This window comes from Tupaia chinensis, unplaced genomic scaffold (genome assembly GCF_000334495.1).
Source record: "Tupaia chinensis unplaced genomic scaffold, TupChi_1.0 Scaffold000212_1, whole genome shotgun sequence".
NCBI lineage: Eukaryota > Metazoa > Chordata > Mammalia > Scandentia > Tupaiidae > Tupaia > Tupaia belangeri.
Window position 1 is genome coordinate 54,166 of NW_006159687.1, and position 22,704 is coordinate 76,869.

The window sequence follows — 22,704 nt, forward strand, 5'->3', positions numbered from 1 at the left end:
TTTATTTCAAATTCCAAGTAATTTACAAACTAATTCACGGCTGAGAATAAAAATTTTGGTATTCAAAGTGACAATGAAATATAACATTTTTTAGCTCTATCTTACAATCTCATGAACTTGAGTAGTAGGTTAGCCCCAAAATGACATGATCTACCTTTTTTGTTGTTGTTTAACCCCTCTTATGCACTGGACTTTGCTATATCTCTTCCTGTCCATTTCTAAATAAAAACAAATAAATAAATAAAAAAACACTTAATTACCTACCACTATTGTTTTTCAAAAGAAACTGCAAATGACTGTTTTGTAACAACGACAACTGTCGAAGGTTTTTACAAAATTTGAAGGAAATATGTATATGAATTCTGATACATTTATTTATAACAACATTCCACATTCTGTTATAAAAATCCAAAGTTTTAGCCACATGTTAAAGTATTAGCTGGAAAAACTAATTCTAAATATTGTGGACTATGTCCACTGTAAGTCCATGGAATCCCTATTTGACAAAGTCACATCTAGAATTTTTTACATTTATTTAAGTTAAAATTTCAAACAAAATTTTTTTTTATTCTTGCTTGGTTATAGCTTGAGAACAAAATCTTTAATGTTTGATTTCTTTCACGGTCGAGTGGAATAATTCTTAATTTAAGCTGCATTTTTTGATACACAGTATTTCTCTCTTATCAATTCTTTTCTTTAGTGGGGAGGGGATAATACCTCTTTTTTGTTGTTAAAAACTATACCAGAAGAAGAAACTGCCTTTAATGAATGTTTTTTTTTGAATAAAGAAAATATAACTTGGGGATCTTCTAGTATAAATGAAAGTCTTCACATTCTTATAAGCTCTTAATAAGGGCAATAAATCTTTGAAATTTCTTCCTGTTACAGTAGAAATGAGTTGCAGTTCCATGAAACTATGAAACATTTCTATCACTATATCAAGATTACAATGAGAAACACCATTTACCCTATGTTAGTATAACATGTAGCCTTTTTAAAAAATACTAGTATTTTCCTCCTGTATAAAGAAAAGAGTAGGAAAACTAAGGAAATTAAGCATTTACATCACTTCTCACTGGGTAATTTTTTTTCTGATCATTTGATATTTCTAACACCATTTTGATTGTCTTTATCATCATTATATAGCACCCAAAGGCATAGAGTAGGACTTACTGTTTTAAAATATGAGGTTTTTGTTTTTGTGTTTACAACTTTTTCAAAAGAAATTAAAATGTTTATTTGCTGCTTTTTTTGTTTTTACCATTACTGGAGCTACTACTAGAACTTGTTGGTCTAGTAATGCTGCCTGTTGGTGAGGAGGAGGCTGGGAAGTTGAGCTCTAACACTTTAATTGGAGTCTGAGAAGCCGAAGTATTTGTGGCACTCCTAGAAGACCTAGAAGAAAAACCGAAATTATTAATTCAATGCAGAATTTACACTTTATTATAGACTCCCTCATTATTGGCAAACAATACCATAATTCTTTAAGTAATTAAAGATACTAAAAAGTACATATTGATAGTGTTAAGTTTTAAAAGTATGACCACGGAGCCGCAGGAGGCATGGTGGTTAAGGCGCTGGATTCCCACAGGGCTGATCTCCCACATGGCCAACCACAGTTAAAGTTCGAACCTGGCAGCTTGTCTTCTCATTTTCTCTCTGGTGAATTAAAATAACAAAAATTTTAAAAATATGACTACTAATAGATATTTTAAAAATTAGTTTTAAAAAAAGGAAGAGTAGATGGTAGATTACATAGAGTTTCAAAACAATAAAAAATTAGTGTTTCTGGAGCCAGTCTGTACCATAGCAGTTAAACCCTGTGAATAAAGAACCAGATCCCACATATCTAGCTGACTTTGTTCTGAATTCCAGCCAAAGAAACACACCAGTGTTCACATATGTGCCCAGAATCCTGAGGGTTGGAGAGATGGAGGAAAGGGGATTGCAGCATGACCATGCCCCACTTGGGGGATGGAGAGGGAGGTGGTGTTTTCTCTCTCCCTCCCTCTCCATGTTCTCTGGCAAGCAATTGCACCCTTTAGCAATTAAAAAAAAAAATCATGTTTTTATATGAGAAAAACATTTTCAACCATGATTGAGTTCTTAGAGTGGGATCAGTAAGAATTGGAAGTTGGCAGTATAGTAACAAAAGAGCAACAGGATTCATTGATGGCAAGAGTATAAAATGATAGCTTATACAATTTAAGCTGAAGTGGAAAATGAGTAATAGGTGAGGTCATTTGAAAGACAGCCATACAATTCTGAAATAGTTTTTTAAAAATATATTTCATTGGGATCAGCAGATGACGTAATGGCTATGTCGCTGGACCCCCATGTAGTCAACCATGGTTTGAGTCCCAGACGCGGTGGCTTAAACTCACGCTGGGCGTGTGTGCCCAAGATCCCGAGAGGAGAATGGAGGAGAAGGGATTGCGGCGTGACCAAAAACCCCCCCCTGGGGAGTGATTTCTCGCTTTCTGTCTCTCTGTCTCTGTCTTTTAGGTGAGTGCATGTGCCCTACAGAAAAAAAAAAAAAAAACACTCTCCCCCCAAAAAAAATATAGATAGATAGATAGATAGATATATATATCCGATTAAGTACAAGAATGTTCAAGTAGCTACCTACTATGAATATATGTAGAAGCAGCTTTTTATACTTAAAAGCTTTTAGGACTTAGCTTTTTCTATGTGAAATCTCTACATGGATTAATGAAAAGTAGTAAGCAGCTGCTGAATATAGGATATTGGGAATTCTAAAATCAGGATCAACATTAATACATTTTATTTTGTCAGCAAAGCACAAGAGTTGTGATTAAGCATCTATGATATAAAATTTTAGATAACTGCAAATGGAAAAAAATAGTTTACTTTTTCGCAAATAAAGCATCACAAAATCCTTTATATATAGTATGTTTTTGTTTTTGTTTTTGTTTTGTTTGTTTGTTTGTTTTTTTGGGAGAGACTTTCACTGTAGGGCGCGTGCGCTCGCCAGACAGACAGAGAGAGACATAGAGACAGAAAGCGAGAAATCACCCCCCAGGGGGGATGGTCACGCCGCAATCCCTTACCCTCTATTCTCCTCTCGGGATCTTGGGCATGCACACACACGCGCCCGGCGTGAGTTTTAAGCCACCGGGTCCGGGACACGAACCGCGGTTGACTACGTGGGAGTCCAGCGACATAGCCATTACGCTAACTGCTGGTTCCCCTGAATATATAGTTTTAAAATGTTGTTTTAATCACACAAAAATATCCCAGGGGTTTTCAAAAATCCACAGAAAACACATGAAAAAAACTGCATTTCAACATGTTTTTTTACACTAAAATAAACAGATTAATTCCATTTTTCCATAAACTTTTTAAAATCCTCTTGTATATTTAGGTCCCTTTATGGTTTAAAAAATTTCCCCCTACTTAAGAGTTTACCCTTCCCAAGATACAACCCCCCAAATTACACCTTGCTTTATCCTACAGATATAGTTTGTAGTCACAAACCACTTGTGACACAAAAGAAATGGTGACAATAACAGAAGTCAGAAAAAAAGGTCTTGTCTGCTGGCTATGTCTAATTAGGTGACCATGACTGGGAGCGGGGCACTGGCAGTACACTGGCTAGTCCAATAGCTGTGGGGAGGAGGAAGTGGCTGGGTACACTGGGCAGCAGCTACAAGAGTTAAGGAGATTTTTCAACTTCCCACTTACCTAGCTGATAACAGTGAAGTCTGTGAAGGAGATCTAGAACTTGGATGACTTCCTTTAGTACTGGCTGTTGGTAATTCTAATCCATTCTAGGAGAATATTCAACAACAATTAATACTACTGCATTTGGGGAGAACAATATTTTAAATTTCATTTCACGATGAATGCTATAAAATTTATCTTCATGAAGTGTTATAAGGCACATACTTAATATAAGATACTAATATTTATTACCTGTTGAAAATATGTTTGAAGGATAATGCGGATCTCAGCATTTTCTTCTGTGACCTCAATGAACATGTCATCAATGACCTTGTGAAATTGTTTCACTTCACGAAGGTTGATGTCTTGTTCTTCTAGTGTTTCGTCTTTTGTGTCTTTCAAAATACGAATCTCCTTTGTGAGTTTTGTGCACTGTTGGTAAATAATAGTCAATTATTATATAAACCTATCTTACAAACTTACTATTTTTTAATGGATGGAGAAGGATTTTGGTTTATCACCTGGGAGTTCAAAAAATGTAAATATGACTGGTCAGCTTTTAAAAGATGTCAATACCTGTTTAGTTGCTCTTTCTAACTTTGGCTTCTGCTCCTCAGTTTCCTTATTTAGTTGAAATGAGTAAGCCTGTTTCTCTGATAATTTTTCTTTGACATTATTTGCTAAATGTTCTATGACTTGTAAAGTATTTTCCATGCTCTGCAGAAAATAAACATACTTATTGGTTTGTATCAAAAATTGACTTTCATAACTTGTCATTTTTTAAATATTCATTTACTTTGTTTTTATACATAATATACATTTTTCTATTGTTGGATAATAAGTATAATGGCCTTATTAAGTTTTGTAAATAATTCCACCAGAAAGTGTTTTTATGGTATTTGGGGAAAAATATAAACAAGGAATACTGAAATAATACAATTTTCAGAGATTTCACAATTCCTATCATCTGTTCCTTCAAATTTATTAGTAAAAAAAAAAAAAATTTATAGGGCCTGCTTACTAAGCATTTTTTAAAATCTTTTAATGATTCACTTTAGTAACTGCTTTCTACTTGATTATTTTATCTTTCAAAGCTTTTTGTTTTAAGGAACAATCTTAATGTGGTCTTTAAAGAACTAAATAAAATGTATTAAATAATGGCTATTGGATGGATCATAATTAGTTATGATCCATCAACCAATAACAAGAAATTATCAGTGCTTAGCACAGAGATTTTAATGAATTTACTTTACTTTGATCACTTGTTTTTCTCCTTTAAATGAGACATTATCTCTTACCATCTACTTCTCTAGAAAAGTCTCTGTTTTTGTGTAAGATCAAGAGAATTTAAAGTAGCAATAATGATAATTGATTTGTATTGAGGGCTTAAGACAAAAAGCCTGTAGAATTACCTGGATATCTTCCTGAAGCTCTCTGATTTGTCTTTGTTTGTACCTGTATTTTTCATCCACAGCTCTTTTTTGTTCTTCTAGTTGAATTTTTAGTTCATACTCATCACCTAGAATTTAGGGAATTTTTAGTTTTCAACATATTATATAGAAAGCAATCTTAAACTAAACTTGGAACACTTTCTGTTATGAAAGGGTAAGTTCCATATATCCACTTATGGAAAAACAATATGGCTATGTAGTAGCCATTTCTTGTTTGGTCAACATAGAACAATAATGCTGTGATTGTTTTTCAGAGCTGAAATTAATTCCCTAGAGAAGTGACTTATCATTTTAGTTTTTTGGCCCAATCAAACATGGTACACTTTTGTTCTCCATGTCTTGTAGTATTCCTCCTTTTAAAATATCAATAACTACAGTTTTCATTTTATATATTTATTTTTTAAAAATTTAAAACTCCTACTTACTGGATGGAGTCACTTTTTTAAAAGATTGTTTGTAATTGTTGTTGCAGTTATTCAGCACTTGCAAGGTATTTTCTAGAGCATAGATTTCTTTTTCAGCTTTGTTGATCTTAGCATCCAAACTGTCACCTTCCCTTTGAAGTTCTTCTTTTTCTTGAGCAGCCTATGAAGTACAGAAATGACTGGATAAATGTATTTATCATGGGAAATGACTGCCTTTTAGACACAAAATCATCCTAACAATATCAGTTTACCTTCAGGGCTACACATACACCAAGTATTTATTCCTTGTGCTTGATTCAGCATAGAACACCAAATCCACAGGTCTTCAAAATATGGTACATAAGATACGAAACCATGATGGAAATGCAGTAACTAACCAAAGCTTACACCAAACTCTGGAAAAAATTCCTAAAATAGGGACCAGCAGTTAGTGTAATGGCTATGTCGCTGGACTCCCATGTAGTCAACCGCAGTTCGAGTCTTGGACCCGGTGGTTTAAACTCATGCCGGGCACATGTACGAGCATGCCCGCCCAAGATCCCAAGAGGAGAATGGAGGAGAAGGGGTTGCGGCATGGCCATCCCCCGTGGGAGGTGATTTCTCACTTTCTGTCTCTCTGTCTCTCTCTCCTTCTGGTGAGTGCAAGTGCCCTATAGCGAAAACCTCTCAAAAAAAAAAAAAAAAATTCCTAAAAAAGCATTTAAAAAAATATATTTTTTTCTTCCTTATGATTTTAATAATTTTCTCTAGTTTACTTTTAAGATAAAATGTATAATACATATAACATATAGAATGTATTAATCAACTGTTATCAGTAGGTTTTCAGTCAACAGTAGGTTATTTGTTTTCAAGGTGTCAAAAGTTATATGTGGGTTTTGACTGCACGGGGTGTTGGCATCCCAACCCCTGCATTGTTCAAAGGTTTCCTACATATTATATAGTCTCCTGTGTAGAAGTGAATGGACTTTGAATTTCAAGAGTGGAATTAGATTATGAACTTGTATATGATAAAACAAATTTAACTCCTTCATTAAAAAAATGAAGAAACTGGACTCAGAAAAAGAAATATGTTATTTGATGTAGTCACACAATTCACTGGTAGCCAATAACTAAAATCTAGCTGCTTTGACATATTCCAGCACTTTTTACTGCATTATATATTTTTAAAAGATTTAATTTTATTTATTATTATTTTAAATTTGCTATAGGGCATATATGCTCACCAGAGACAGACAGACAGACAGAGGGAAAGTGAGAAAGCAAGCCCCCAGGTCCAGGACTCAAACCAGGGTATATTTCAAATGAGATGGTTACCAATTCTAGACACAATATAGTTTATCTAACAATTTATTTGTTGATAGCTTTTTAAAATTATGTAGTATTTATTACAGCAATGTCTGATTCATGTTTTAAAGCATTAAAAAAAAAAACCTGAAAATGTTAAGAACTGAAACACAATAAAACTTACCTTTCTCATTGACCACACTCTTAAATACAACTCTTGAGTTATTAAATTAAATGAATTAGTTGATTTCAAATGGGTTTTCTGGCACTTTTTAATATATACGTATGCTGTCTCTGTCACTGTTTAACCTGAGAAGTTCTTTGAAATTGTTTGGGTACAACTTTAGAAAAAGCCCTATGAGATGTAACCAGAGAGAGGCACTGAGTTTGTCCACTCACAGAGGAAGTTTTAGTCTTTGGTAATTTACAGATTTCATCTTTTCTATTTATATTTAGCATAATGATCTTTATTTTTTTCAACTATTTTTTAAATTGTGGTAAGTTATATACAGGAAAACATTACTTTCCTGAATATACCATGCTTTAAAAAAAAAAAAAAAAACTCCTTTCAAAGATTTGAAATGAGAAAGTGTTTCTGAAACTATTTCAGGCAAGAAACATTCTTTTGATTTAATAACTTATTATAAATTTTATAAATTTCTGCCCAATATTTCAAAGCATTTTCAAGTACCTTCAACTGACAATTTCATTAAATTATGGTCAGAACTAGGTTGTATCCTCATAAAAACTAAGAAACTTAAAGATTTGAAAAATGCCACTGTACAGTTTACTGATTATATTGTTTTGTCTGGCTCTTAACAGTCAATACAAGAGTCAATAGAAGGATAAATAAAATCATTTACACCCCATAGACTAAAGGATAAAAACAGGGAGGCTGTGGATTGAATTGTGCCCCTCCTAAAAAGATATGCTGAAGCCCTACTCCCCAGTACCTCAGATGTGGTTTTATTTGGAAATAAGGTATTGCAGATGTAGTCAAGTTAAAAATGAAGTTCATTATGATGGGCCCTAATCCTCTCATAAAAATGAGAAATTAAGAAACAGATTAGCACAGAGGGAAGACAATGTGAAGAGACCGGAAGATATCATGTGATGAATGTAGACAGCAGAGTGGTTAAGTTTACAAACCAAGAAAAGACAAACATTGCCAGCAAACCACCAGAAGCTAGGAGATATGCATAGAATATTCTTCACAGCCCCCAGAAACAGCCAACCCTGCCAACACCTTCACCTTGGACTTCTAGACTCATGAATTATGAGACAATAAATTGTTTAAGCCATATGATTTGTGATACTTAGTTATGTCAGCCCTGAGAAACTAATAGAAGGGGTCAGCAAACCTATTAAAGGACCAAGTAACAAATATTTTAACTTAATAGGCAGTCTGTGCCAAAACTACTCAACCTTGTCATTGTAGCATGAAAACGGCTTTATGCAGTATATAAATGAATGAGTTTAGGTATTATGTCTTCAATAATTATTCACAAAACAAGTGATAGGCAGCTGTTGACCAGGGTCCAGACTTAGTTGACCCCTGATCTATAAAACATGGAAAACAAAATAGTAGTTAGCACTGTCATCAAATTTCTCTGACCTGAGGCTTCAGACATATGTATCCTGCATTAGAAAATGTTCCTTTACAGACAAAGTAAGAAGGATAAGTAAAGGATCTTGAATAGAATAAGATGAATCCTAAATCTACAAAATTGAGAAACAGAATTTACCACATTGAAATACAGAATCACACTGAGAAACAAAAATTAACTTCCAACTGGCAAGTTTAAGTTTCTCCTAGCAATGAAACAGCTAGAGTATTATTTTAAAAAAAAAATTAAAGGGAAGCAGCAGTTAGAGTAATGGCTATGTCGCTGGACTCCCATGTAGTCGACCTCGGTTCGCATCCCGGACTCGGTGGCTTAAAACTCACGCTGGGTGCGTGTGCGTGTGTGCCCAAGATCTCGAGAGGAGAATGAAGAAGGGATTGCGGCGTGACCATCCCCCCTGGGGGGTGATTTCTCGCTTTCTGTCTCTGTGTCTCTCTCTGTCTGGCAAGCGCACGCACCCTATAGCGAAAACCTCTCAAAAAAAATTAATTAAAAAAATTAAAAATTCCATGCTTGCTTCAGTAGTACATATACTAAAACTAAAACAATACAGATAAGATTAGCATGTCCCCTGCTGCAAAGATGAATTGCAAATTTGTGAAGCATTCCATATTTTTCCATGAAGACCTTGTCCAAGGCACATCATAGTTAGATTGGCCAAAACCACAGACAAAGACAATATACTAAGACTGGCAAGAGAGTAACGTCAAGTCACTTACAAAAGTTATTCTATCAGGCTAACAACAGACCTCTCAACAGGTACAATGCAAGTAAAGAAAGAATGGGGAAATATATTCAAAGTGTTAAATGAAAAACAATTATAACCAAGAATACTATACCTGGCAAGATTATCTTTCATACGGAGAAAAAAAAGATAAAAATGTCCTTGGATAAACAAAAGACTTTACCAACTCCTGACCATCTCTTCAAGAAATTCTGAAGCCCAATTCCCCAGTCCTGGCAAGATGGAGGGCTTTCTCTTTCTCGTCCTCTTTCTCTTCCTCACCAGCAGCCCCCTGATCATGGTTCAGCCAGATCCTAGCCCTGGGGCAGACGCTGACAGATTGGTGCCGAAAAACCCCGGATCCAGACACCGGGACTTCTGGACTACTTGGCTTCTGGATGACCCTGGCGGCCCATCTCATACCTTTCTCGGCTACCTCCAGAGGTAAGTAAATGACTGGGCGGCCTCTCTGCCCCCAGCGACTTGGCTCGCGCTTTTCAATAGTCTATCACTATGTCTGTTTTCTCTCGTCTATAAATTCAGCTTTTAAATAGATTACTATGTAGTAAGGAGGCATGTTCCCTTTGTGTAGAGCGCTTCGGAGTAGACACAGACCTAAAATTTTGTGAGCAACGCCAGGCTATAGAAATTTTATGCTATTATTTGATACACAGTATTACTTTCTCCTCCCATGAAATATGCTGTTCTGGGCTGTACTGTAAAGATTTTGCCAAAGAATTGCTCTGTATCCTTGTTGTAGTTTTACATCAGCTGCCATTTTGCTGCCAGATTGGATAGCTCTACGGCGGCTATGTCAGTGCTTGATCCCAAAAGCAGCAGTTGAAATCTGTGATTTTTAGAGCTGAAAGCGAGCAAGATAGTATTTTTCAGGCAGTCGACACTAATTTCTTGCCCAAGAAGGGCTGTAGGTGCACACCCTCTACGGAGATTCTAGGAAATTAGTGTAACAGACTGTTTACTGCCTACGTGGCATTTCTTGAAAAGGGCCCAGTGAGGGCTACGGGACGCCTAGTGAGGGCTAAGTCGCCCAGAGAAGGGCTAAGGGTCACCCAGTGAGGGCTAATAATCGCCCAGAGAAGGGCTAATAGTCACCCAGAAAAGGGCTAATGATTGCCCAGTGAAGGGCTACAGGGCCGCTTTATCTCTACAGAGAACCCAGGAATCAATATGGGGAATAGGCTATCCCCAGCTCGCACTGTTCACAAGGAGGAGCTATTGTATTTGCTAAATCAGACTGATCACTCGGTGCAGTCCAAAGCCATTTCTCAGATGGTAGTAAAACTCAGTACCCGTTGTCCTTGGTATCTGGAGGCTGGATCACTGAAATTAACTGCTTGGGAAAAAATTGGTATCTGCTTACATGAAGAGCCACGTGCTCCCATAGAAATATTACATGCCTGGCGTCTGTACAGAAACACCATATTTCAATTTGGTAAACCTGATGACCTTGAGCCTCCTCTGAAAGAGGTCTTGGCAGCTGATGCAGAGATCAGAAATAATCCAACTGCCCTATGGGCTTCTCCTGCTCCCTCTCCCCCATCCAAGGCCTCATCTAAAAAACTGCCTAGAGAAAAATTGCCCAAGGGATGTTTGGAGGAATGTCTAAGCAGCGCTCTACAAGAAGGGGACACTTCCATGCTTTCTGTCTATCCTATTATACAAAAAAAGGGGACAAGCCACATATGAATGTTTTTTCTGGTTTTTTTTGTTTTTGTTTTTTTGAGAGGTTTTTGCTATAGGGCGCATGCGCTTGCCAGACAGAGAGAGAGAGAGAGAGAGAGAGAGACAGAAAGCAGGAAATCACCCCCCAGGGAGGGTGGCCACGCCACAATCCCTTCTCCTCCATTCTCCTTTCAGGATCTTGGGCACGCACGCACACGCGCCTGGTGTGAGTTTAAGCCACCGGGTCCGGGACTCGAACCGTGGTCGACTATGTGGGAGTCCAGCCACATAGCCATTATGCTAACTGCTGGTCCCTACATATGAATGTTTATCTTATAGTATACTTAAAGAATTTAGACAAGCTATCACCAAATATGGAACCAGCAATCATTACATTATAGGGATGATAGACAATATAGTCACAAGCTATGAACTCACAACCAATGACTGGAAAGTGTTTGTAAAAATGGTGGCCACTCCTGCCCAATATACGGTTTGGAAACAAAAGTTTGATGGCAGATGCCATCAAACGGTTACTGATAATGTAATAAGAAACCCAGAAGAGACTGCTGAAATGTTGTCAAGGACTGGCGATTATTCCACTAGTGAACAACAGTCCCAAAGGCCACCAGAAGTCTTCAGGAAAATAGCCACCATTGCTACTCTTGCATGGAAGAAAATACCTGACTCTTCTGGCCGATGCCTTTCTTTTGTTAAAGTGTGTCAAGGGCCACCAGGAGCCTATGACTTATTTATATACAGATTGCAAAGATCTTTGTACAGGCAAGTGGAGAATACAGATGCAGCTCAAGTACTGTTAAAACAACTGGCCTTTGAAAATGCTAATGTTGATTCTCAGGAGGTATTGAAAGGTATTTATGACAACCCCACCACCTCTTTAGCAGACATGATATGATACCTTTTCTAACTTTATGTGGGTGACAGCTGACACTTCTGAAAATTCTACAGCAGCAATTTAGTATGTTCTAGCCAGTATTTCTGTTATGGGCAAACTTAAATCATTGAAAACAGACAATGGCCCTGCTTATATTTCCAAAAAAATTTTGTGACTTCTGTACTGAGTAGGGTATTCAGCATGTTATAGGCATTCCATACAACCCCACCGGTCAAGCAATTGTTGAGCGTATGCACCAACGTGTAAAACAAACGCTCTCTACATTTTTAAAACAAGAAAAGGAGAAAATTTAGGGCTAGGGTCCCCCTCTGCTCATGCTGCAAAATTGCTTTCTTTAACCACGTTTAAATTGAATCATCTAAATCTGACTTTTGATGCAAAATCACATCTTTGGAGTAGAGCCTGGCAACGCATGTCATCTTCACAAAAGCTCCCCCAAGCTAAAGTTTTCTATAGGATGCTTCCAGATCCAACCTGGCTAGGCCTAGTTCCTCTAATAACCTGGGGAAAAGGGTATGCTTCTGTGCTTACTCCTACAGGTCCAGTCTGGATTCTGTCTCGGTGCGTATGACCTGCACACCATAAGCTGACATCAGATGCTGCAAAATCCGATAGTGAATTTCCAGCTGAACATACAGGAGAAAGAGAAGACCAAAAAAAGGAAGCGCAGTCCAGCCACGGCAAGTCCTAGCACTTGGCGTGACATCGAAGCATTAGCCAATGATGCTCAGGAAATGCTGAAGAGACAAGATAAAAAACCAACTCCTGAGAACTTGTTCATTGCTATGTGTGCCAGAGTCGCTAACTCAATGAACACTTGCCACCGGGATCTCATTTCTGCAAAAACAAAAAAATGTTAGCTATGCTATTAGCTTTGTTCAATTGTCTGTAGACAGGATTTTTACATGAATGACCTACACGTTTAATTATATTTTAGTTAATCTATCTCATAACAGTTTATACTGTCTTAGTTGCATAGCACCGATGCTGCCCTCTAAGAAAATGATGTTAACTAATTTTATACTATGCTACTTAATTGTTACAGTAGTTATCTAATGCCTGTGTGTATCTCTTGGTGCTGACCTCCCTCCTAACAACCCAGGCCATGTTGGCTTTAAAACAAAAAAGGGGGAAATATGGGGACACGTTTAAGAGAGAGAATTTGAGGTGTGGGGACATGCTCTGAGCAAACACCACCTGCTCTTTTGGGGTTTGGCAGAACCTTGTAACTTGTCTTTCCCTGACCTTGGCTGCAGACAGAGCAAGGGTGGAAATTACTAGGGGCTTTCCAACAGACACATCTGATGAACTTCAAGAAATATCTTGACCCCAGTTAGTAAAATCCAATCCCTGCTCTGCATCTGAAAGGTTCTTTAGCCTTCTCTGGGTGTGGTGGTGCACTCCTTATAGAGAAGTTCTTTAGCTCCTTCCCCACACTTAACAGCTAGTTCTCTGCATTATAAAAGATGAGACTTTCTCGATGGGCTGCTTATCACCAAGGGACACACCTGGCCCTGTATGACTAAGCCCTCATAGCTTTGTTAATTGCTTCTTATTGCCTGTAACCTGGAAACCAATCTATGAAGTATCATGAAACATACATGTGTAATGTCTCCTTGTACTATAAAGAGGCCCAGTTTGTCTGGGTGGCTCAAGCGGCTCAAGCAGCTCAAGCAGTAGCTCAGCTGCGGCACAAGTTGTTTGGGCTACCTAGGCTCAGGCTGCCTGTGTCCATTTCTACTCTATGTCTTTGTCTCATTCTTTCCAATTCCCGGGTCCTGGCAAGATGGAGGGCTTTCTCTTTCTCATCTTCTTTCTCTTCCTCACCAGCAGCCCCCGATCATGGTTCAGCCCGATCCAAGCCCTGGGATAGACACCCACAAGGGATTATTTTATTTTCTTTCTACCTTTGTGGTATGTGCTTAAAATTTTTTATAAAAAGAGTTAAAAAATGATAAATAGTCAAATGTCTCACTGAATAAAAAAGAGTCTTCAATAAAATGTGTACTTTAAGGGATAGACTTCCCATATCAAATTTCTGAGTAGAGTAGTCCATTTCAGTAGGTTAATTTAGGATAGTGGAAGAATAGAGTCTAATGATATTTTTGGCTCTCAGCTCATAACTCTTTAAAAAGTGAGAATTATATACATTTTATTCACTGAAAACTTCTCAGGGCTATTCTTCAGTGAGCAGAGACTTGGTAGTGCTGGCCTCTGTAACACTGCACTTCTCCATTTGAAGTGCTCTATTTTCCACAGTGCTATTTCTGGGTAAAGATAATTTGGTGACATACTTTCTGTAACTCTGCATGGAATATTAATATTTCTATTTGGTTTAATAACTTTAGTCATAAGTGTAACCTTTTATTGTCCCACCTCCCTTTGCTTTTCAACACCTTCTTTGTATGTGAAATTTTTTTAAATATACTTTTTATTTTAGAATAAAATCTGATGTAAAAAAAAAAGAAATTCTGAAGGAAGTACTATACAAAGAAAACTAAAGACAGACAGAAATAAGGAAACAAAAAATAACTAAGAAAATGGCAGCAAACTTAATGGTAGGGACGAGTCTGGAAATATCAATAGTAACATTGAATGTTAATGAATTAAATTTTCCTATTGAGAGACACAGACTGGCTAAATGAATAAAAAAACCAGAAACATTCCATCTGTTGCCTACAAAAAATACATTTCATGGATAAAGACATATAGATTAAAAGTGAAAGGCTAGAAAAAGATATTCTATACAAATGGAAACCAAAAAACAGCAGGAGTCGCTATACCCATTTCAGACAAAACAGTCTTTAAGACAAAAACTGTAAGAAGAGACAAAGGGCATTATATAGTAGTAAAAGGGAAAATTTATCAGGAAGATATATCACTTAAAAATATCTACGGACCCAATTCAGGAGCACCCAAATATGTAAAGGAAATATTGCTAAATCTAAGAGGGGAGATAAACTGTAACACTCTAATTGTTGAGATCTCAACACCACATTATCTCCTTTAGACATACAATGAAAGATAAAATGAGCAAAGAAATACAGGACCTAAAAGATACCACAAATCAGATGGCTATGACAGACATCTATAGGACTTTTCCCTCAAAAAAACACAAAAGACTGACCACATGATAGGGCACAGAATATTCAAAGGCATAGAAACCATATCTAGCATCTTATCTTCTCTGACCATAATGGAGTTAAACTTGATACTAATTTCAAGAAAAACACTTGAAAAAACATGAATACAAAGAAACTAAATAACCTACTTCTGAATGACTTCTCGACTACTGAAGAGATTAAGAAGGAATTCAAAAGGTTCATGGAAATAAATTACAATGAGTACACAATTTTCTATAACTTATGGGACCCTGCAAAAGCAGTCACAAGAGGCAAGTTCATAGCAATTAGTGCACGTAAGATAAAAATGGAGGGTGGCAAAAAGACCACCTAACATCATGCCGCAGGGAACTGGAAAAACAACAAAAATATCCAAAATTTGCCAAGGGAAAACACATAATAAAATTAGAGCAGAAATAACTTAAATAGAAAATAAACAAACTATACAAAAAATAAACAAAAGCAAAAGCTAGTTCTTTGAAAGATAAACAAGACTGGCACATCATTAACTAGACTAATTAAGAAGAGAGAATTTTTTTTTTTTCTTTCTGCAGCAGCCTCCAGTTTCATCTCCAAGCCTCTGGGCAGTAAAGGACATTGAGGCAGGGCCACCATTCCCCCCCACCCCACCCCCGCCTCACTTCCAGGCTCTCCAGCCCAAGACCCACCCAATTAAACACAGTCCTTTGTTCTGCAGCAGCCTCCAGTTCCATCTCCAGACCTCTGGGCAGTAAGGGACATTAAGCGGCCCCCCCAAACCCCCCGCCCCTCACTTCCAGGTTCCCCAGCCCAACATCCAGCCAGTCACCCAGACAGGTAGGCAGTTTTTATCTTTTTTTTTTCTTTGCTCTTCTCCATTCTTTTGTGAATATCCTTTCCCCAAAGACTGTACTTTTTTCTGCAGCAGCTTCCAGTTTCATCTCCAGGCCTCTGGTGAAATCCGGTGCCGAGATATCACACAGTGCACGACTTTTTCTTTATTTCCCTCTGTACTCTTTTCTTTCCTCTGATATTATCTTCTCTTCCTCAACTTCCACCTTGCCAGAGGGACTACACAGGTCTAGAATCAGATCTGAAATTCCCTAGTAATATAAGGGAATATAATGTACTGAACCACCTGTGAAAAAGAAAATACTGGGAACCAGCAGTTAGCATAATGGCTATGTCGCTGGACTCCCATGTAGTCGACCACGGTTCGTGTCCCGGACCCGGTGGCTTAAAACTCACGCCGGGCACGTGTGCGTGCGTTCCCAAGTTCCCGAGAGGAGAATGGAGGAGAAGGGATTGCAGCGTGACCATCCCCCCTGGGGGGTGATTTCTTGATTTCTGTCTCTATGTCTCTGTCTGGCCAGCGCACGCGCCCTATAGCAAAAACCTCTCAAAAAAAAAAAAAAAAAAAAAAAAGAAAAAGAAAAAGAAAATACTGCTCTCCAGGCACCTGAATAGAGTATCTTTCTTGAGACCACATTACTAAAAACAACAGATGGGAGACTTCAGCACATATCAATTCGCAGTAAAAGGGAAACACCCCCCCCCCATCTTTTGTGAAAATGGAGGATGTTACCAAAATGTCACAGAAAGAATTTCCAAGATCCATGGTGACCAAATTCTATGGGTTGGAACAGAAAAGAGGCAACGAACTATTAGAGATTAGGAAGTCCTTCCATGATATGAAAGAAGAAATGGACATTTTGAGAAAGAATCAGATGGAACTATCAGAGATGAAGTCTGTAATACAGAAAACCAAAGAATCTCTTGAAAGTATTAAAAGTCAATTAGACCATGCTGAAGATAAAATCTCTGATGTAGAAGATAAAACTTCTGATCTAGAAAAAAAAACACCAAAAAAATAGAGAAAATATAAAAAAAACCCACAAGATTAATGAGAAATACTAGATTCCATAAAACGCCCAAACATCAGAATAACTGGCATCCCAAAAGGTGAAGAAACTAATAACAGCATGGAAAATCTATTCCATGAAATCCTGGGAGAAAATTTCCCAAGTCTAGAGAGGCACTCAAGCATCCAGACCCAAGAAATATGAAGGAACCAAAATAGAATCAATCCCAGAAGATCTCCCCCAAGGCACATCTTAGACAGAATGTCCAAGACCACAGATAAAGATATGATACTAAAACTGGCAAGAGAGAAACAAGAAGTGACTTACAAAGGTGATCCCATCAGGCTAACACCGGACTTCTCAACAGAAACGATGCAAGCAAGAAAAGAATGGGAAGATGTATTGAAAGTGTAAAGAAAAACAATTTGAACCAAGATTGTTACATGCTGTAAGACTATCCTTTATAAGGGAAAAAGAGGTTAAAATCTTCTCAGACAAACAAGACCTGAAAGAATTTGCCAACACCAGACCAGCTCTTAAAGAAACCCTGAAGAAAGTACTGTTCCAGGAAAACTAAAGAATTAACAGACAGAAATAAAGGAATAAAAGGCAGACAAGAAAATGGCCAACTTAAACTTTGGGAAAGATCCAGTAACATCAATGATAAAACGAAATGTGAATGGATTAAATTCTCCAATCAAGAGACACAGACTCACAGAATGGAATAAAAAACAAAAACCCTCTATTTGTTGCCTAGAGGAAACCCACTTCATGGATAAAGACATACATAGACTGAAAGGGAAGAGTTTGAAAAAGGTTTTCCATGCAAATGGAACCAAAAAAGAGCTGGAGTGTGATACTAATCTCTGACAAAATAGAATTTAAAATAAAAACTGTTCGAAGAGACAAAGAAGGGCACTATATTGTAGTAAAAAGGTCAATTGATCAAGAAGATATTGTGCTTATTAATATTAAGACTGTTAGATCTAAAAGGGGAGATAGACTACAACACACTAATTGTTGGAGACCTCAATACTGCACTATCCCCTCGGGACAGATCATCTAGACAAAAAATAAAGGGATAAAGAATCTAAACGATACCATAAATCAAATGAACTTAACAGACATCTATACAACTTTCCATCCAAAGACCACAAGATACACTTTTTTCTCATCCCCACATGAAAACTTTTGAAGACTGACCACATCATACAGCACAAAGCAAGCCTCTACAGATTTAAAGGCATAGAAACTATATCCAGCATCTTCTCTGACCAGGATGGAATTAAACTTGAGTTTAATTTCAAGAGAAATCCTCAAAAATACCCAAATACATGGAAACTAAATAACCTACTCCTGAATGAATCCACAACAACTGAAGAAATAAAGATTGAAATCAAAAAGATTCTTGGAAACCAATGACAATGAAGACACGAGTTTCCATAATCTTTGGGACACTGCTAAAGCAGTCATAAGAGAAGTTCATAGCTAATACTACACATAAGAGGAAGATGAAAAGAAGGCAAATGGATCACCTAACATCATGCTTCACAGAACTGGAAAAGCAACAGCAAAACGATGCAAAAAACTCCAAGAGAAAGGAAATAATAAAGACATGAGCAGAAATAAATGAAACAGAAAATAAACAAACTATACAGAAAATAAATTAAAATAAAAGCTGGTTCTTTGAAAAGATAAACAAAATTGATACGCCACTAGCGAGACTTATTAAGAAGAAGAGAGAAAGGAACCAGGTGAATCAAAACTGCAATGAAGCAGGCAAAATAACAACAGACTTAGTAGAAATACAAACCTTTATTAGAGAATACTATGACCATCCGTATGCTAAAAAACAAGACAACCTGAATGAAATGGACAAATTCCTGGGCACATATAATCTACCAAGCTAGAGCCAGGAGGATACAAAAAGCCTGAATAGGCCCATAAAAAGCCAGGAGATTTAATCAGTAATAAATGACCTCCCAACAAAGAAAAGCCCTGGCTCTGATGGAGTCATCTCTGAATTCTATAAAAGTTTCAAAGAAGAGTTAACCTCCACTCTGTTCAAGTTATTGCTAAAAATCCAAAAGGGTGAATCTCTCAATAATTCATTCCATGATGCCTCTACTACACTTATCCTTAAAACAGATAAGGACAGGATAAGGAAGGAAAAGTATAGACCAATATCCCTGATGTAATTATAGACACAAAGATTCTCAACAAGATACTAGCAAATGGTATCCAAAAACTTATAAAAAAGATTATACATCATGATCAGGTACACTTTATTCCAGGAATGCAAGGTTGGTTCAACATATGCAAAACCATAAATGTAATACACCATATTAACAGGAAGAAAGATAAAAACCATATGGTCATATCAATTGATGCAGAAAATGCATTTGGTAAGATACAACATCCCTTCATGATCAAGACTCAGCAAAATCAGCATAGAAGTGTCATTTCTCAACACAATAAAGCTATCTATGAAAAACCCACAGCAAACATCATCAATGGAGAAAAGCTGAAAGATTTTCCACTAAAAACTGGTACAAGATAAGGATGTCCACTTTCTCCACTTCTTTTCAATATAGGACTGGAAGTCCTTGCCAACACAATCAGAAAAGAGGAAAAATAAAAGGCATTCAAAAAGGAAAAGAAGAGATAAAACTATTTGCAGATGACATTAATGCATACATAGAAGACCCAATTGTTTCCATGAAAAATAATATTATTAATAAAATATTAATATTATAATATTAATTTTATTATAATATTAAATTTATTATAATATTAAAAATATTATTATTATTCTAGAAATAATACATGAATATAGTAAAGTTACAGGATAACAAATTAACATCCAGAAATCTATAGCATTTCTATATATGAACCACAGGAAGACTGAGATAGAACTGAAAAAAGTTATTTCACTTACCAAGACCACAAAAAAAGTATAAGATACTTAGGAATAAATCTAACCCAAGAAGTTGAAGACCTCCACAATGAAACTATGAGAAGATAAAAAAAGAAAGTGAAAATGACTCAGAACAGTAAAAAGATATCCCATGTTCATGGATTGGATGAATTAATATAATCAAAATGGCAATTTTACCAAAATTAATCTATATACATAATGCAATGCCAACCAAAGTACCAGACACATTCTTCACAGATCTAGGAAAGACAATCATAAAGTTTGTCTGGAATCAAAAGAGACCCCATATTGTCAAAACAATTCTGCACAAAGGTGGCATCTCACTCCCTGATCCAAAAATATACTACAAAGCTGTGGTATTCAAAACAGCATAGTACTGGCACAGAAACAGGCATGTGGACCAATGGAACAGAGTATAATCTCCAGAAATAAATTCTAAACATACAGTCAACTAATTTTTGACAAGGGGTACCAATCAATCCAGTGGGAAAAGGGAAACCTCTTCAGCAAATGCTGCTGGAAAAACTGGATTTTCACTTGCAGAAAGATGAATCTGAACCCCTACCTCTCACATCTGACACAAAACAATTCAAGGTGGATCGAAGATCTAAGTCTAAGACCTCAAACTATAAAACTATGAAAAACATTGGGGAAACATTGGGAGACACTGGGGTAGGTAAAGAATTCCTAAATAAGAACCCCAAAACATAGTCAATAATCCCCAAAACAGACAAGTGGGATTACAGACAAGTGGGATTACTAAGAAGTTTCTGCATGTGAAAAGACATAGTAATTAGTGTGAATCAACAGTCCTCAGAATGGGAAAATATTTTTGTAAACTATGCGTCAGATAAGGGACTGATAACCAGAATTCACAAGGAACTCATGCAGCTGTTCCGAAAAAAGACTATCAATCCTATTAAAAGATGGGAGAATGAGTTGAAAAAAAAACACTCTCTAGAGATGACATGAATAGTTAAAAGGCATATGAAAAAAATGCTCAACATCCCTCATTATAAGGGAAATGCAGATCAAAACAATGAGATACCACCTAACCCCAGTCAGAATGACTAAGATTAAAAAAACAAAAAATGATAAGTGCTTGTGGGGGTGTAGTAAAAGGGGAACTCTCTTACACTGCTGGTGGGAATGTAAATTAGTCCAGCCACTGTGGAGAACAATTTGGAGATTCCTCAAAAATCTACAAATAGAACTACCATATGATCCAGCAATCCCACTCCTTGGTATCTGCTCAATGGATAGAAGAATACTTACTCAGAAAAGTGCTCACACATCAATGTTTCTTGCAGCACTATTCACAATTGCTAAGTCATGGAAACAACCCAAATGCCCATGAACAGATGAATGGATAGAAAAACTGGCACATATACTCTATGGAATACCATTCAGCCATAAAAAACAACAAAACCCTGGCTTTTGACAGGAAAGGGATGAATATGGAAGATTTACTGTTGAGTGAAGCAAGCCAGGCAATGAAAGAGAGGCATTTTATGTCCCCACTTAATATATACCAAGTGTCTGTATTCTATGACTGAAACTAATTGTCTAAAGGATATAGCAACACAGTATACAGATGTAAACACCAAATGTAGTGTGTGTGAAAGTGGAGGGTCTGAGAAAGGACATTTAGAAGAAAAATAGGGAGGCAAAGTATTAATCACACAAAGAAATGTGGAGGATATTTTATAGTTTTATCAACTGTACTAGGGAGAAATGTTCACCTGTTAAAATATCCATTTTGTAAGCCAAATAATAATGTGATTGAATGTATAAAAGAAAAGGAATTAAATGAATAAATCAATCAAAAATGACACAAAAAAGTGGAAGAACATACCATGTTCCTGGATTGAGGAAATTAACATACTCAAACAGCAATCTTTTCCAAATTAACCTACATATTTAATGTATTCTTTATAAAATTACAAGAGACATTCTTCACAGATCTAGAAAGACAATCATAGAATTCATCTGGAACCATAAAAAATCTATATTGCCAAAGTAATCCTACACAAAAAGAGCGGAGTGTGTGGCATCTCACTTCCTGACCCCAAAATATATTACAAAGCTGTGATAGTCAAAACAATGTGATATCGGTACAAAAACAGACATGAGGACCAATGGGACAGAGTAGAGACCCCAGAAATAAATCCCAAAATATATAGCCAACTGCTCTTTGACAAAGGATATCAGTCAATCCAGTGGAAAAATTAAAACCTCTTCAGCAAATGGCACTGGAAAAACTGGATATTCACCTGCAGGAAGATGAATCTGAACCCCTGTCACCATTAACAAAAGTCAACTCAAATTGGATCAAATATCTAAAACTAAGACTGCAAACTATAAAACTACTGGTGGAAAATACTGGAGAAACTCTAGGAGACATTGGGGTAGGCAAAGATTTCTTAAGCAAGACCACCAAAGCATAGGCAATGATCCCCAAGACAGATAGGTAGCATTACATCCAATTAAGAAGTTCTGCACAGCAAGGAAGCAGCAATTAGTGTGAATCGACAACCCTCAGAATGGGAGAAAATTTGTGTAAACTATGCTCAGATAAGGGACTGATAACCAGAGTACACAGGGAACTCAAATGGCTTACCTGGAAAAAAATGAGTAACCCAACTAAAAGATGGGAAAATGACCTAAGGAAAACATACAAAGAGCCAAAATATATTTGAAAAAATGATCAACATTCCTCATCATAAGGGAGATGCAGATCAAAACCACAATGAGAGAGAACCAGCAGTTAGCGTAATGGCTATGTCGCTGGACTCCCACATATTTGACCACAGTTCACATCCCGGACCTGGTGGCTTAAAACTCACACTGGGTGTGTGTGCGTGCATGCCCAAGATCCCAAGAGGAGAATGGAGAAGGAATTGTGGTGTGACCATCCCCTCTGGGGGGTGATTTCTTGCTTTCTGTCTCTATGTCTCTCTCTGTCGGGCGAGCACACACGCCCTATAGCAAAAACCTCTCCAAAAAAAAAA

The 22,704-nt window shown here is 36.9% G+C and overlaps 1 protein-coding gene and 1 non-coding gene across 2 annotated transcripts in view; one reads left to right on the plus strand and one right to left on the minus strand.

The window, feature by feature from the left end:
* Positions 1 to 356: 356 nt before the first annotated feature.
* Positions 357 to 22,704, minus strand: part of CCDC39 (coiled-coil domain 39 molecular ruler complex subunit) — a gene marked incomplete in the record, with an annotated part of 137,186 nt that continues 114,838 nt past the window's right edge. The window contains 6 exon segments of the mRNA XM_014587416.2: positions 357 to 1,395; positions 3,706 to 3,791; positions 3,937 to 4,116; positions 4,261 to 4,401; positions 5,097 to 5,203; positions 5,561 to 5,720. Coding sequence (XP_014442902.1) covers positions 1,236 to 1,395; positions 3,706 to 3,791; positions 3,937 to 4,116; positions 4,261 to 4,401; positions 5,097 to 5,203; positions 5,561 to 5,720 — 834 coding nt within the window.
* LOC114007640 (U6 spliceosomal RNA) lies at positions 8,983 to 9,086 on the plus strand. Its single transcript, XR_003549234.1, has one exon. It is a non-coding gene; the product is annotated as a U6 spliceosomal RNA (small nuclear RNA).